This window comes from Mchenga conophoros, linkage group LG12 (assembly GCF_057382185.1).
Source record: "Mchenga conophoros isolate Kocher_MC1m ecotype Shallow Benthic linkage group LG12, M_conophoros_male_GT1.1, whole genome shotgun sequence".
NCBI lineage: Eukaryota > Metazoa > Chordata > Actinopteri > Cichliformes > Cichlidae > Mchenga > Mchenga conophoros.
Window position 1 is genome coordinate 8710764 of NC_140537.1, and position 17782 is coordinate 8728545.

General features: G+C 38.9%; 1 protein-coding gene across 1 annotated transcript in view; it reads right to left on the bottom strand.

Moving 5' to 3' along the window:
* Positions 1-17782, bottom strand: part of LOC146562110 (lysyl oxidase homolog 2B-like) — a 47359-nt gene that overhangs the window by 18879 nt on the left and 10698 nt on the right. Inside the window, exons 4-6 of the mRNA XM_085293585.1 lie at positions 9670-9881; positions 5371-5587; positions 493-676 (exon numbers count right to left, since the gene is read on the bottom strand). Coding sequence (XP_085149711.1) covers positions 493-676; positions 5371-5587; positions 9670-9881 — 613 coding nt within the window. The remainder of the gene's footprint in view (positions 1-492; positions 677-5370; positions 5588-9669; positions 9882-17782) is intronic.

A 17782-nucleotide genomic window follows, 5' to 3' on the forward strand; every position in this document is an offset into this window, starting at 1 on the left:
ATGCCACTGTGACATGAAAACATGCAAACATGCAAACTAAGGGCAGATTTTAAAACCTTGTCTATGAGTTCATGTTCCTCTGGCTGCAAAAGGGTGATATAAGCAGAAAAGTTTAAAGGCTAGAATTACTTCTCTGAAATGTTTGGGATATGTGGTTTTGCTCCACAGTCAAGCCCTTCCATTCTGTGCCATGTAGGAAATATACACAGACATTTGTTCCAGGAGTAAAGTCGTTTGGAGCTCGGTGTCATGGGTTATTTTCAGGTCTACTTTGTAATCAGCCCATCGTTTTTTGTTTTTTTTCCTTGGTTCGTGCAGCTCACATTTCATGTCCTTCTGCTTCCCTCATTGGTTGCATTACTGGTATAATTTTATGCATTTGTTTCCTTTTCTCAGACCTTTCACTACTGTGAAGTCCCAATCAATGAGCAGGCATGAAAACAATCTGTCAGTATTTTTTTAATAAAAATAAATGATATAAAACCAGTATACCTTGTCCAAGGCGACCTCCAGACAGAGCCTCCTTTGCTGTACCAAAGCCCAGCTCTCGACACACCACTGTGGCAGACAGCAGGCTCCACTTGTCATCACATATGGTGCCCCACTCTCCATTTTTCAACACCTCCACTCGCCCCTCGCCTACGATGGCCCCACCACGGAGACGAACCAATGGTTGCTGAAGACGACAAACACAAACACCGCAAAAAGAGGTCACTGTAAAAACGGAACTATCCAAAAAACAAAAATCACATATTTGAGTTATTCTAGTACTTTCAAAACCCTAAAAGCTGAACTTTTCCTTCTCTGTGATGAGAGAGCAGAGGCAGCAGACTGGGTGGTTTTATGTTTATAGAACAAGCTATTAATGTGATTCTCCCATTAACTGTTTGCATAAACTGAAAGTGTTTAATTTTACAAGTAAAGCACGGTTTGGAAATCTGGTTTACTGAGCTTTGTATTCACAAGGAGAAAACCCAGACATCTTTATGTGTGGGCTCTGGAATAAGTTTTCACTCAGATTTCCTCAGCACTATTAACATTAACATTAGAACCATAAAACAATCATTAGTCTAAAAATGTGACACATAGATAAATGTCAGGATCAGGGTAAGTGAGGCACCGGTTTACTCTAGGACACGGGCAGGTATAAAACCTTAGAGACACTCCTGACCAGCAAGTATCAGCAGTGGTACAAGGACACACAAACTGTGACCATGATGGTGGCAGGCTGTTGGACACCACATCGTCAAAACCGACAGAAGGGCTTCAGTGGCTTAGGACAGTAAATTTTAATGAGTGTCACAATGCAGGAAGTCACACTCTTTTATGTATGTTGTTACATAGCAGCCATCTTGTCAAAATAACACTAACACCAGCCCAACTTCTAATGCTTGGGGTAAAAAAAAGAAAGTCGTCCAATTTGTTCAATATCATTTACACCATTAAAGCAGACAGGTATGTTACAGATATTTTTGGAAGGAGACAAGCTGCTTGGGTAAATATGAGTTTTCTAGACACAGGCCTTCATGTGTATGTTTGACTCAAAACAACTTCCAACATATTGGTAATGAAGAGATATTCCCCTTCATGCCAGCGATGTTCACCCAATGAAAGTGACTTCCTTTTCATTGGCAACATTGCCACTGTGCATAAAGCCATTGGTAAGGATTGAACGACCATGCCAAATACTTCAAAATGCTGTCCCCATCCTCTAGGGCAGGGGTGTCAAACTCAAATACACAGTGGGCCAAAATTCAAAACTGGAACATTTATTAATATTTATTGAAAAAAAAAAAAATCTTCCTCCAGATATAAGAATGAATCTTTTCTTATGGACTCAAACAAGTTTTGCTGAAAAACTGAATATGGAACAAGCAAAGCTTAATAATAAACAATATATATATTAGTTGTATAATACCAGTAGGCCAGCTCTAATAGTAATTTGGTATGGCTTTGCGGGCCAAATGTAATTAGGCTGCGGGCCAAATTTGGCCCGCGGGCCAGAGTTTGACACCTATGCTCTAGGGTCACGAACTCTCAACCTGCAGTGAGAATGTTTAGAATGTGTTGGAGTTCCAAGATGAGACCGAGACCCTGATGTCATCCCTGTGGTGGCACAATGCAAAAAAAACTAATCATAGCCAGAGGAATGTGGATATTGGGGGTGGCTGTAGCTCAGGCGGCAGAGCAGGTCAGCCACTAATCAGAAGGTCGGTGGTTCGATCCCAGGCTGCCTCCTGGCTGCCAAATATCCTTGGGCAAGATACTAACCCCATGTTTGCCCACTGGTGGTGGTCAGAGGGCCCGGTGGCGCCAGTGTCCGGCAGCCTCGCCTCTGTCAGTGCGCCCCAGGGCAGCTGTGGCTACAATGTAGCTTGCCATCGCCTGTGTCTGAATGGGTGAATGACTGAATGTAGTGTGAAGTGCTTTGGGGTCCTTAGGGACTAGAAAAGCGCTATACAAAGTTTGGTTTATTTTGTTTTTATTTTTTCAAATTGGTAAGTAGACAGTAGAATACAATAACATAAGAAAAACTTTCTCTTACCAGAAAGTCTAACATGCTGGCAGCGATAGATCTCTAAGTACATAACAATTTCAATGTAATTTGTGATTGATTGCATCTTTTATATTACTAAGCATGTAAATTAATGTAAGATTTTTATATTTCATAGCCACATAAATGAATAATAATAATAAAAGGATTACCTTCAAAAGTAAGACAGTTATATTAAAATGGGTTTCCTGCACTAAAAACTTAAAAGAGGTTTTGAAAGAACAAAGAAAACCAAATAAATATACAGAAAATACAAAACTATTCTCTTAAAAGTAAATAGTACATAGAAAATGAGCTGCCTTGGTGGAAGTTTGCGCTTGTGGAGTGCTTTTGTTTATTTTTGTTTTGTTTTTCAAATTTTTAAACTTGGGTTTAAGGATATAATTCTTTTGAGTCAGATCTGCAGAGTGTGTTGGACCATTTGGATCATGATGTCAGGGACACCACTCCCATCCATCCACCATCTGTGGAACGTGACAGGATGCCTGCAAGCTCCGACCTCACATTAGACCATGAATGAAGCCACGCAGAGATAAATTCTTCTTGGCTTACTGTCAAACTAAGCTAAGAAGAATTCATGACCCCTGACATCTTAAGAGGGTGCGAGTGAGAAAATGGGCTTCTTTACCTACTGTTGAGGTCAGATGTCAGAGTGAGGACAAGAACGACCTCTGCAGAGCTGGCAGGGATTCAAGTGTTCAAAATGAAAAGCTGTGGAGGATGAACAAACTGAAAGCCACGTGGTCGAAACAGTCTTGCTGTGGATTATTTTCTAATTTAAATGCATTGATTTTCTACACATGGTCGAAAGTGTAAATGCCCAAGTTTACACCCTGACCTAACTGAATATTTAAAGCAGCCTCCGCTGCTGCAAAGATGTCGGATGGTTGGATCATCAGAGGACCACAAACCTAACCCTAGCCCTAATTCTGTCTAGGCAATCAGAATATCAAATTTGTGTTTTAATTAAATTGTTCTCCCGAGGCTTGGCAATCAGGGAACACACTCATTTTAACTCAACACACATCAAAAACCATTTACATTTTTCCCCAAAAACTCATATTTGCCTTTCCCTTGGGGTAGAATTAGTATTCTCAGCCCTAAACTCTAACACTGAGTCCATACTCTCAGAATATGTTTTTGGCTCATGTGCCCCTAACAGAGTTGTTACTGGGGGTACTTATAACCCCAAACGATAAATCTTTCACTATAACGTTAGCTAAAAAACCACTGCAAGTTTAGTATTTTTTTTATATGTCACTTTTATATGTCACTTCAAATGTGGAAGAATCATATAGCCACATAGAAGGGCTTTCCTGCACTTTCCTGTGTGTGTATGAATCCCTAGTACTGAGGACACAGCTGAAAAACTCATACACTGACCCGAAACACCAACAACTGTAAAATGATGGTTTGAATGCAGGAGTAACTGTTTTAGTAAGCGATGATGGCACAACAACCAAAACTATTCTGCAAGTCAAGAACCAGCAATGGCAGAGGCCTTTCTACCCCACAGTAGAGCAGGGCGACATGACCAAAAATATTTATCACGATATACATTTGAAAATTTGTGATAACGATATATATTATTTTTAAGAAAGTGCCCTATGTCTTCATCATAAAAATGGGATGTGTCGGTGATTTCCCATGATACACCTATTCACTAACTTAGTTGAAATTCGACTTTCCTTAATCTTGCTGACAGAGACAAAAAGAAAAGAACAGCAAACGGCTATAGTGAACATCAAAATTAACACTGTCGTGAGGCCATGAAGTTAAAGTCAGCAGTATTATGTCTAAAACGTAAGGTGTGAGGTGAAATCCTCTCTAACAACAGCTCGTAGCTGAAATGTTGTGGCCGAAATCTCCAACTGTGGCAGATTTGAGATATTTTCAAATATAATCTTATCTGCAAGCAGAGGAGTTTGGAGCTTCAACAGACTTTTACTACAGATGGCAGTGATGGAGTAGGAATGAACATTAAGGTTTAAAAAAATCATTTATGAGGATGGAAACACATTTTGACTTTATCTGCTTGCTTTCTATGAATGTTGTCAAATAGCAGTAAATATAAATCTAATTTTTGCGTGTTTTCGAGAGAACTCCACAGGGCAGCTCTAACCCTGCGAGTAAAGAGTGCATCTGCTCAGCTGTCCCTGCTGCAAGACAAAAGATTTGTAGCCAAAGCATCAGAAAGAAAAAGATTACATTTTCCATTTTAGATTCTTACATCTGAGCAGAGAATGAATCACGCCTTCAGGAAACAGTGATTAGCCTTTGTGAATTACATTTAGAATTCATGAAGTCAGCCTGAGCACTCACTTATGCTACTACACAGTGCTTTTGGGGAGGGCTTGTTTGAGTCATATCCTTATCGTCCTGAATTTCTTAGAGAATAAAATTTAAATAAAGTATGAAAACTACCCCAAAGATACAGCCTTACTAATTCTGGGTCTTATACTTAAAGAAAGAATAATAGTTGACACTGGTGCTGCTGTTCTTTCCCTGCCCTGAGAGTTTTACAAGACTGGGCCATTTTTTAAACTCTGAGATGACAGTAACTAATTTTGACAAAGGCATTTCCAAAGCAGCTCCAGCTGCAGTTCACCAAGCGACATGGAGCCATCCTTGCTTAACATCGAACCAAAACATTTCATGCATTCACCCTCTATATCAGAGCCAGTGAACCGAGCTGAACTCGAGCAGCTATTTCCTATGTCAGCTTTGTTTACCATTTCAGTTTGTTCACACCATTCATGCAGCACCCACTTATCGTTACATCGCTTGTTGTACTGACACAATGTGGGGTTTTTTACCTCTTGTCGGAAGGCCTTCCTAAATCCCATCATGAGTGTTGGGGCAAAGTCTTTACCAGGCACGCAGCTCACCACCACAGGCAATCCTCTAGGGCAGGTCCCATTGGACTTCTCCAGTACAGCCTGGCCCAGTTTACAGCTGGACAAGTGTGCTTCATTGCCAGTGCAGTTGACAGAGTAGTCCCAGTATGTGGGCTTTCTCCTGCGAGCAAACATCCTGCACAGATAAAGGAGATGAGAAGAATTTTCAACTAGGTATAACACAATGTTACTACTTCTGTCTTATTTGAGAGCATTGAGCTGCACTACTCAAGATTTTTATATAAACAACAGGTGCAATAACAATCTGTGATAAGGGAGGTGTTACAGTCACAAAGAATTAACAGCCATCTCCACAGTTCACTGAAGTTCCACTGTACATGTTCGTGTCACTATCTGCTTATTAAAACATGACATATCTACATACTACTGCCAGGTGCAAGGCCATGACTGCCCACCGTATACATCCAACCACTGAAGAATCGTCAAGACAGTTTCTGTAGGTGGTATGACCTGAAGTTGTAAAGTTGAAAGTCTGAGGTGTACAAAGCAAACAGGAATGGAGACAGCACAGTTTGCTACTGTAGCTAGTCACTAATCTGAGATGGTTGAGGTGTTTACTGACATTTCTTGTAGCTTCTCTCAGCAGCAGCAGCGGCAACTGAATCAGGTTAAATACAGTCTATGCAGCCTATGTGAAAGACCAGATTACAACAGGACAGACAGCGTTTAGTTTTCATTTGCTGCTGGCGAGAAGGAAAGTCCAAAGGAGCAGCCCAAAGATGAGCTTTGCCTCTAAAGCAATTTGAACACATATGCGATGAATACCAGTGCTGCCTTAAAGGACTAACGATTTAATAAAGTAGTTGTCCTAAAGCTGTGAAAGTTTACTTTCATAAAATCTCATTAAAAAGGGTCATTGTCAAGTTACGATTTTCAAGACTTAATTAACGTTAAGGTTAATGTCATCCTTCACTACAACTTTTCAACCCCAAATTAATTATTATGTTTGCAGTGAATAAACAAATGGTTTTTTTATGTCTCGTGATTTAATTACAATGATTAATAACTCAGCTTGTGCAAATAGCAGACTTCTGTGTTGTAAAACAGTTTTATAAAGTCACTATCTATATACAAAGTGGACACTGAACATGAACCAAACTAGGAGTAAAGTCAGACTATTGATTCATTTCATCCTGTTCTCGCTCTTAAGATTAGGATAAATGTTTAAAATGTTGCATGTTCTTATCTCCTGCCCTAATATTAACCATGGGAGACCTAAGTTGTCATTGGTGACAACCCCGAAGACTAAACAATCTTCCTTAGTGTCATCTTTAGACATACTAAACGCAAGAGAAAAGTTTCTAGACATTAGTTCTTACAATGTCTTGATGAATCATCCAGGTAAGTACGTCGCAGAAAGTTGATTATTTTCATCATTTATTAATTCATTTATTCACTCTATGAAGAAGTCAACAGGATGAGTGACTAAACAGTTCTACCACTGAAAACGCACCATCAAGAATCAACTTTCTGGAATTTACTTACTTGGATGATTGAACATGCATCAAGACATTGTAAGATCTAATGTCTAAGAACTTTTCAAGAGATTAAGCATGCAGCCCTTTGTTCTTTCAATTTCCATGTTCATTGTCAAATAATTTAGAATATAAGTTAACTTACAGATCTAGCAGTTACTCAATCATTTTTGTGTGCAACAACGTTATAGCCTCAAGTCAGTTTTAACTGCTGTCTCAAGTCCCTAGTGGGGGTACTCCCCTTATAGCTTTTTAATAAGGTGTGTATTTTATAATCTTTTGATCTATAATACTAATGCCAAGCTGTTCTGCTAAGTCACAATAACCAGAAACCAAAAGACAAATTCAGGATTATGAAACTGTCACATTTATTTTATAATGTCAGCCTGTGAAAGTACACTGTGGCCAAAGCAGGCTGACACGTAGATGGAAAGTTAGGAAGCTGCTGCACTCTGCTTTGGTTACCTAAAGCAGAGGGGAGACTTCCAACTCAGCCAGACAGTAAATTTAAGGTTAACTTGAGTGCCTGAAGTTTTGTGGTACACCATGATTAACTTGTGGCCATTTGGCCTAATGTCAGCAAGATTTAGATTTCTCAGCAGTTCCTCGCACACTGCAAAACTTTTTTGTAATGCACCTATACTGAAAATACAGGAGTCAGGCACGAATTTTGCTGTAAAAGGCCTGTAATGTCAGGAATGTAATGGGACACACATTAGAGGATTAAAGATTATTCCATTGTTTACAATGCTTGGTCCTGGCACATTGCAATACAATGCCTAAACTGCAATACTGAACATTAAGCTTTGATATATCTATTATAGGTGTGAAAACAGAATATTTAACAGGGACATGTCGTGCTTTTCTGAATTTCATTTACTATATACAGTTTTTAAGGAAGGTGTTATGGAGAGATTTCACAAGATCTCAGCCTGTTCTGAACTCATTAACAATGCTGCAGTTCACATTTGTGAATTTTAACATTGCTAATGAGTTCGGAGCAGAGAGTTCCCAGAAGCAGCTGTCCACATTTTAGCCTTTGCTGTTAAGGATGGGTTAGGGTTGTTTAGTGGGTTGTTGGACTGACCATTGGTATAGTTTGGATGATGGAAGTGCACAAGCAGTTGACATCCAGCCTCTGTTTGTGTTTGTAGCCTTTCAAGGTTTCCAAAAGCCAGCCAGTCACATAGTAGTATAGGCTGATTACTACATAGGCTGACTGTAGGGGGTGGTGTGTGGATTGAGGAAGGTTAGAGAGAGGAGAGCAGATATATATAATCTGAACAGCCAGATAACTGGCAAGTTTTCTTTATCTCTATTTCATGCAAATGAGAACCCAGGAAAATAATATATATGATTTTCTTTATTATCATATATATTATTAGTTTTAATCAAAATTACTAAAAAGTATGGGCCAGATTATTTGTATGTGCCATGGCTGATAATAAACCAGCTGACTCAATTGTTGCATCTGTACTTTTTGCATTTGGAGTATATGTGGTTGAAACACAACGCTGAATGAACTGCAAATCATTTCCTGGGTTTGGCTTTGGGCGTTTTGCTTTCTTTCTTGATAATTACTGGAAAATTTTAGGTGTTGTGATAGAGATGCACAATAAAGCTGCAAGGAGCAGAGGTAGTGATGGTAGATGAGTTAAAATACCTGGGGTCAACCATCCAAAGCAACCAGCAGAGTACAAGAGAGGTGAGGAAGACATTGCAGGTAGGGTGGAGTGGATGGAGATGGGTGTCAGGGTTGATTTGTGACAGAAGGACAGCAGTAAGACAGGAGTTCGAGCTGGAGATGTCAAAGGTGAAGATGCTAAGATTTTCTTTGAGAGCACCAGGACCACCAGAGGGATAGCTCAGGTCAAAAAGTTTGGAGACAAAGTTAAAGAGAAAAGGCTGAGATGATACATTGGCAGAGGAGGTATATTTAATGTATTGGACCAAGGATGTTGAATATGGAGATGTCAGGCAGGAGAAAAAAGGGAGTGAACACAAAAAATCCATGAATGTAGTGAGGGACGATATACAGAGGATGGTGTGACAGAGCAGGATGCTAAGGATAGAGTGACATGAAGGCAGATGATCTGTTGTGTTGACCCGTAAGGGGAGCAGCAGAAAGAAGAAGATAAAGATACACAATCCACAAAGATTTCAGTAAGAACCTGAAATTTATCAAGCCTCCGCAGAAGTCTAACCCAGTCGGTGTACTGAGCTGCCAGAGTAATGAAGTGATTGAGGTTAGTCACTCATGTTGGATTTGGTCAAACACTGTAATGATGATGTATTCATTTGAATTTTTTCAGCCCCCCTTCCACGTTGCTGTACTCTACAGTTTGAGACTTAGATGAATTTCGCAGCAGTGATCTGCACGTGCTGGTTGAGAAATCTACCAAATCTATATATATGTAATTATATATATTTTTCATCCATGTGAGGCACCGAGGGGAGTTTGCTAAAGATGTAATTACCAATTTGTGGCACAGAAAAAAAGAGGAAAAAAAAATTAGGATTTGCCATCTGTCATCCAGTCTCCTGCAGATGCATTTTTTTTCTGTACCCAACAAAACACCCACTGAGTCACAGCATTGAAACAGTAGCCACATTATTCTGACATACCTTTTAATATCCTGAATTTCTATATAAGTGCCCTTTAGTCATTTAAAGTTTAAACTCTGCTCTGCTCTTTGAACCACCCAGGACCACACATACTCACTTGTAGACTCTGGGATTGTACTTCCTCTCCCCGGGGAAGCCAAACATGCCACAGATCACTCTGCTGTTAAACTGGGTCCAGTCTTTGTTACAGATCTGCTTCCATTTGCCACCATCTTTGACCTCCACGTAGCCTTCCATCACAGGGATCCGCTTACGGTAGGATGACAGAATGGCTCGAATCTGCACATCCTCTACATGAATGTCAAGATTCTGTAGACAATATATTGAGAAACAACATTTAAAAAGCAAACAAACAAAAAATAAATAAATAAAAGCACAAAAAAAGCAAAAACAATCTTTCTTTTTAAACAGCAACTTGCACTTTTCTTTATGCTAAAGTTTGGGCCTTGTGGGCATGTAACATATGTTGTTGATTTTTGAAGTGGAAAGATGCAACAGCCACAGTAAACACACATTCGAAAGCTTTTTCCCAAATGTATTGTAACTTTTCTTTCATGGAATTATCAGCACTCCCAGCAAAAGCTTACATTATTGACTAAACCACCATGCATAGACCCACAGAGACACATCTCTGCCCAAAAACTAACTTCCAGATCTCAGCAATATATAATGATAGCCTATACACTGTGTAAGATAATTCGTTAATTTAGCTTCCTGTTAGTAGGGGGGTTTGCAACCAAATAGAATTTGCTATGTAATCAAATCACATGGTAACGATTTCCCATGAGAGTGCAGTCTCTATTTCAGAATGAAAATGAAGATGGTGCAGTGAGCATACAGCTTGCTGAATACAAATAAAGTTAGCCACAGGTTAGCTAAAGCTCACTGCTAACTGACGATCTGTTTGCCTGTCTTTACATAGCTCAGTTAAGCGCCAGCAATGTAAAGCTGGGTCTTTATTTTGCCATCAAAGTCATAATGTTATACATTCGCAATGAATATTCAGAATACTGGAAGCAGACCTTTTCAATATATCAGCCACCAGAATGAGATATGCAACACATTCAATTCAATTTATTTAAAAAGCACCAAATCACCACAACATTTGCCTCAAGTTTCATTTTGTCGTAAGTTAAAGACCCTTACAATAATAGAAAGAAAACCCCAATAATCAAACAACCATCTGTGGGAAGGAAAAACGTCTTTTTAACAGGAAGAAGCAGAAGTCTAGCAAAACCAGGCCCAAGAAGAGGCAGCCATCTGCCGTGACCAGTTGGGGATACTTCAAACACTAGATCATAAACAATACTTGTGAACGATAACACTTATTTGCAGATTACAGTATCACAGGCAACTGAGGAACTGAGATACCAAACAGATTTCAGATGCTAACTTCTGCTCTTATTTTTCACAGTTCCTTAAATGTTGGTTCTTAATAATTTTGGTCAATGGAAATTACCCTGTTTAGTGGACACCAAGGTTTGAGACTGGAAAGTGACACAAACACAGCCTATGGGTTCACAAGCTAGTTTACTCCTAGTACTGGTCCCAAGTCCCCAAAAATGGAAAGCCTTTATCACAAAGGGCTTCCATTGTAAAATCTTTGCCAAATATGCTTCATCCATGCACCACATGATCCATCTGCTGTGGCAACTTGACAGGAAATGAGAGAGAAGCCAGATGTATCATATAGAGGACCACAAGGTTGGTGAGTGTTACTACAAGGTTAGAATAGTCAGAAAAATGTCATTGCACAGAAAAAAACCCAACTTTTTTTTTTTTTGCCAAAAAAGACTTCAATAGTGTAACCCAAGCTATATACCACATCTGTCTTGAAATAGCTATTCCTGTGTTACATTATGCATAATCAAAGACTCTTACCCCCTGTACAGCTGCTCAGCAGTGCTCTGTCTGCACTGGTTATAAATCTTCCCCAAACTGCACAAACATTTTTACAGTGAATTATCTTATTAAGCCTAATCACCGTGGCCGACTGCCTTCTTACAGGTTTTTCTGGCTTTAGAAGCCAAAGGCATCAAAGGGTTTCTATGGCAAAATGTGCAACATGTTTTAGCCTGTCCCAGTTAAATCCACAAACACCATACTGTACACATGCAGGAGGAAGCAATTAACAAACTGCTACTTCTTTCCAGATGCCTCATGTCTACATGATCATCAGCCACAGGCCCTAGCAGTTTAGTTCAAGACTCGGGCAGTACCACACTAGCTTAGACAAAACATCATGTCATTTAATGTTGGTTTCCTTAAGTATTTTATTTAAGGAGGCTTTTTCTGTCATGCATAAATAGAGAGCAGCATAGTCATGCACATGTAACTGTTGATATGAGATCGTTTTAAAGGCTATGACCCAGTCCAAAAGCAGTGCTGCTTTAGAGGAGCATAGTTTCTGAGACTAAAGAAGGCCAGTCTTGTCAGGTGCATGAGAAAAAGCAAGCTTCTTGTTTTCATTTGGTGAAAAGTACTTGAATTGCAGAGTAATGTCAATTGGAAATTAAATGTGTGCTTTAACTTTGGGTTTGGATCGTGCCATGCTTGGATCGCGTGCACAAATGTATCAATGACCATAGGAAAGAATGTATGCTTGAATGTGTGTACGTATGTTGGGGGATATGTACGTATCTTTAACATTTGGAAATATGATTGTTATCCAAAATTGTGAATCTTTTTTTTTTTGACTGTATGTTTTAAAATGTAGCTCCATCTCTGCAGCTACTGGGCTTTTTAGAAGCTTTCAGTTTTCATTTTACAGCCTACTTTTACCTTCACTGTCATTATTTCTGCTCCCTACAGGGAAAGGCTGCTGTTTCCATCTGTTTCCAAAAGCTCTTATTACTATACTCTACTTGCTTTTCACCAAATGGCCAACAGGCAGAGTTAGCAATTAGCTGGCAAACATAGTGTTTCTAGTTGCTAAGGAGATTTTTTTTTTTTTATCAGGAAAATAGAGTGAATATTGGTCCCTCAAACTACCAAATCAGAGGTGTATACACTCTGACTATACTCTGGTACACAACTAGGTTGTGTCTTGGGAGATGGTTGAAAAATCTCACATAGAATAAGGATGTAGTCAGGATGTAGGATAAAGTAACAAACCTCTCATAGATTTGTGGCACTAAATCTGTGAGCTAATGTTAACGTTCCCAAACATAGCTTTGCACACACAGATCTTTATTTCATTTTTTAATTATACTTCAAATATTCCACACTATAGCTTTTGTTTATGTGACAGGAACCCTTCCTTATATCTTATCTCAACAGTGCATTGTTCTACATTTGCCTTTATTCTCCTGACTATAACAAAAAGTTCTATCATGGAAATAAATAAGTTGTTCATTTTAGATGAGGATTTCAATTTATTACCTTAGGGATGACCATATAAAATTATAATCTTCACTATTCTATTTCAGCAGGAAAATATGTATGTCTGATACCTTTTTCCTATTCCACATCTCCACCAATGGCCAAAATTGAAGTAGATTTATCTGCCATGTCAAAGTCATTCAACATAGAAACATTAGTTCCCCACATTTATTTATTTCAAAGGCAGAACTTCCTCCCAGGCAACAGCTGTGCCTTGATAAAACAGTGCCAAGGCTAGAGAGGTGACTTAAGGATAAACAGGGACTGAATGAGTACAGCCTGCATTTTTTTGCTTTGTAAAACAGAAAACAAACCATTCTGCACAGTAAAGATTTTACTGAAATCTGCAAAAGTGAATGCTGCATCATGAAAATGAAAATCAAAACAAATACAAAACAAATGGACCTTGTGATTTGGTACTATAAAATGAATCTGAAATAAATGATATTAGGTTAATACATTTATTTTACTAGAGACTGAAGCTAAAAGCATGAAAGAGAAAGTCAAATGTCATGATACACATTATTTCCGATCGGGATAATACAAAGAGAGCCCGGCTATGCTGAACTTGTTTCACCGTATGCCCTCATGGACGGTTGTGCTGACAGAGACAAGCAACATTCATAGAAGGTGAAGATGTGGAAATTATTTTGGTTCAAATGGAACTCCATACTGTTTACATTTGCGACTGCACCTGAAGAAACGTCCAAAGTTTCCATGACCAATTTAATTGCTTTCCACCATCGTTTGTAACTTCAACAGATCTGTGACGAATGATTGATTTGTATGCATTCAAGGATCCCCTGAACGTCTAAGCAGAATACACAGTGCCCTGAAACCCCGCAGGCAGTGAAAGACTGTCAAAAATCATCTCTTCTTTTTTCTTTAGAGATTAAATAAACATCTTACTATCCCATAAACCAAACCAACATTCTTGTGCTACGTGACAGTTCGAGCTAAGGGGAGGGAGTTCAGTCTGGCTGGAAGGAGAGCATGTTGCTTAACTCAACAGACTGCTCTTATACACGGCCAAGAATAACCTAGACATCAAATAATGATAAAGGACGGTTTCCTCAATTAGTACTTGCCTCCAAGGAAGGGCAGATGCCGCCAGAGTGAAAGCTACAAATCACTGTTCTGCCTATACTCCATTTACTCCTAAAGATAACCACATTAATCACTCTGCTCCGAGGCACTGATGTCTCAGCTTCAGAGGACATAAAACTGCATAAAGCCTGAAATCATGAAACAAGATAATGACTGGAAATGTGGCGATGGTGACCTTGTCTGGGTGTAGTGGATACACAGTACATGACTGGTTTGTGGTTATGCAAAAAAACTAATTGGGATTCATATGAGCGAGTAAATAGAGGCTAAACTAAACTTTTAGACAAGACACGGAGGCACTGAGAAAGATCACTATGAACACAAGAGGAGATTTTTAACATGTGTGTCTTGTGTTGTTCCTCTCAGGGGAAAAAGACCTTTCATGACGTTTTGCTTGTGCAAGAGAAAAAGCACACAGATGGAACTGTCATTAGTTGGATAAGCTGTACAGGAAACATGATTCACAGAGGCTACTTTGAGGTTTTCCACTGCATTTTTTTGTATTTATTACTATAACATTTCTTGACTAAAAATGCTAATAACATTGCTATTCTCTGGGCTTGTAATCTTAAGAAGGAAGTCATTTTTCTTACCATTTGCTATTCCCTTAGCAGCTTTCATGTGACATAGCAAAGGAATGATACAGGCAACAAGGGTTTGGTGGAGTCTTATAATAAAGCACTGGCATCACATTAAAGCGATTCTGTCAAAAACTAAAACGATGAAATTTTACATTTTGAATCAGTTGAGTTGGTGAATGCAAATTTATTCTTACAATTACCCCTCACATTCAACTCTGTAAAATACATTGCCTAATGCCTAATATTACGCTAGCGCAGGGGTCAGCAACTTAGAAATTTATCCTCAGCAGCAGAGGTGACTCTTGGTCTTCCTTTCCTGGGGCGGTCCTCATGTGAGCCAGTTTCGCCGTAGCACTTGATGGTTTTTGCGACTGCACTTGGGGACACAGCGACCTAGCTAGCTCCTAACTTCAAATTCCATGGAACCGCGTACGTTTCCATGGTTTCTGGATGCTACCACTGAATTTGACACCTGAGACAACAGCTTAACTGATCACTTTATTGGCATTTGAACAATCTGAATTGCTTTTAACTCTCAAGGACACCTTAGTGCATGTTTGTACTGGAGTATTTGCACCAGTAAATACGCAGATTTTCTGTTTTCCTTGGAAATATATGGTAGGTCACAGATCACAGTTAGGTCCTAAATAAAGTTACATCAATCTAATTCTCATTAGACTAATCTAAAAGCACAGCCAAGACTGGTAAGCGTATACACCAACATGTTTATGCCTCAGAAAATTATGGGAACCAGATGAAAATATTTTGCACTGATGAAATTGCACATGAGTCAGCTTTCAGACATAGACTAAAACAAGCTGCCATGAATTATGGGTACTGAAGTGGTTCATTGCCAGTCTGTCTAGGGATGACAGTTGGAGAGAAAGACATGAATCAAATCAGATGAGCCTCCACTACTCCCTGTTACAGGTTTAATTAAAACAAATTAACCAATTCAAGAAACACTGTCAACCTTTAATAATCCTCCAGGTCACCCGTGACCTGTTTAGGGATAGGGTTAGCTTTACTTCTACCCCTTCAAGTGGAATTTTCCCTCATTTGGCATCCCCAAATGGAGAACTGTAAGCCTAAATGTATTTGACACTATTGATTTAAAAGTTAAGCCTTCTATGTGTCTAACGACTAACCCTGACAACCCTAGATGGCTCACTGGCAACCACCTAGAGGATTGTCAGTGTTGTTTTTCTTTTAATATTACAAATGCTGTGTTTTGGATAAGTATTAGGCTATAATTCTCACATATGACATCTGAAAGGTAAGAGGGAGATGATCTATCAACTGTTAAAATAACAAATAGCCTATCAAACTGAATAAATTCTTTCCAATCTCCTTCCTCCCAGTAGCATAACATTTCAAAATTGAGAATTTGTGACATTGTTCCAGTTTTTTTGCAAACAGTTTCTGAAATGGAAACCTTGGAGTGCAGGCTCCATATAGTTACACTTTTTTGGTTTATTCTGTTAAAGGGAGGGCATTGTCAGACACCTCATCAGTTCCAACAAATCGACATCTGCTATACAGTCACTTCTTGTCTTTATTGTGAGGTATAAAGACTTGAGCCACTTTAACAAGGACAAAAATTGTACCGGCCAGATGACTGGACTGAAAGACATTCAAAAGGGTAAAATGGCTTTGTGAGATAGTTCTGGTAAGCAGTAGTGAGTACAGACGAGGTGAAAACTAGAAGAAGCGTGCTTGTGGATGTGCTGCCACATACCATACCTAACATGCTTGTGGTCTTTCAACCAACAGGGTTTAGTCGTGGTTTGGCTCATAAGAAATATAACCACCATTTATTTAGTTACATTATTTTATACAGAGTCATGTGTGAGTACAAAATTCAACACAATTTTTGTTACTACATAGTTTCACTTCAGCCCAAAGTGAAGTACAGATTGTTTTTGAAAGGAACAATAAGGTGCATAGAGAGTAGAAACATATGGCTCCAATAAAGGCCTTTAGCAACTCTGCTCACAGAAATCACTTCACTTCCACCATGAAATACCGAGGCTCTGGGTTCATTGGCAGGGTAGGATTTAGTTGTAACGTCACTTTCTGAGAGTTGTAGAAAACAACCTTTAATTTTAGGCATTACTTTGTTTTCAGAATTATTTTTACAAGTCACTATCTGTGTGATGACATGGAAACATGTTTAATTGATAGCCAGCTTTTATTCAAAATCAGAATTCCACCAGCTGGAATGTTAATAGGAACATTAGAAGTTGGTGTTTTACAGAATCCAGAGAATGTTGCATTGCAGTCTGCAATTCCTCCATTAAAAGAGAACCTTTGTAACCAAACTGGAAACAGATGTTTCACAGTCATGACAACTGAGCTAGACTGGGGCGTAAATTACAAAGACAATGATTGAATGGAAATTAAGCCCTTTTATATAGCTCTAAAATGAAGTGACATTAAAATGTGGAAAATGAAGGCACGTTTGGGAATGATTGCTGGGTACAAGGAGTTGGCTCGGAGGAATCTATTGTCTCATCTTGTGTGAAAGTTCTCAGCACTGGTTTCTGTTTACAGGAAAGCAGATGGTAAAAATTATATTTGAGTCTGACATTCCTAATGGAAACTGCCATTTAGACCAATTCGCCAACACCTCTTTGGTCTTGTATCAGTACTACCATTTTAAATTTGTGTTTTTTGATCATTTCCCTGTTGATGCAGGTGCAGCACATTAAATGAACCCAGCCTAAAAACAGCCATTTACACACACAGCTGCCACTGAAACAAACAAAGCACAACCTGCTAAAAATAGCCTAGCCACTGTGGAACTTCAAGAGCAAGCATATAGTCGGAGTTATCCATTTTAATGTAATTCCTGTCAAATAATAGCATATCTAAATAGTATTTTTAATTCTTTGGCTACTAGAGTTAGCCAAAAGACAGGCATTTAGCTAGAATAACCAGTTTGGGGGTTTTTTTGTTGTTGTTTTGTAGCTCAATTTTAAATTTCCTTTTCTTTCATAAATTTAAGATTATTTCTTGAACTTGCTCTCGCAGGTAGCCTTTTTACACCAGAACAATATTTACCAAAGCCTGTACAAAAAAAGCTACATGCTGACATGCGAATTATAGTTAGCATATGAAAGAAAGACAACCACAGCATCG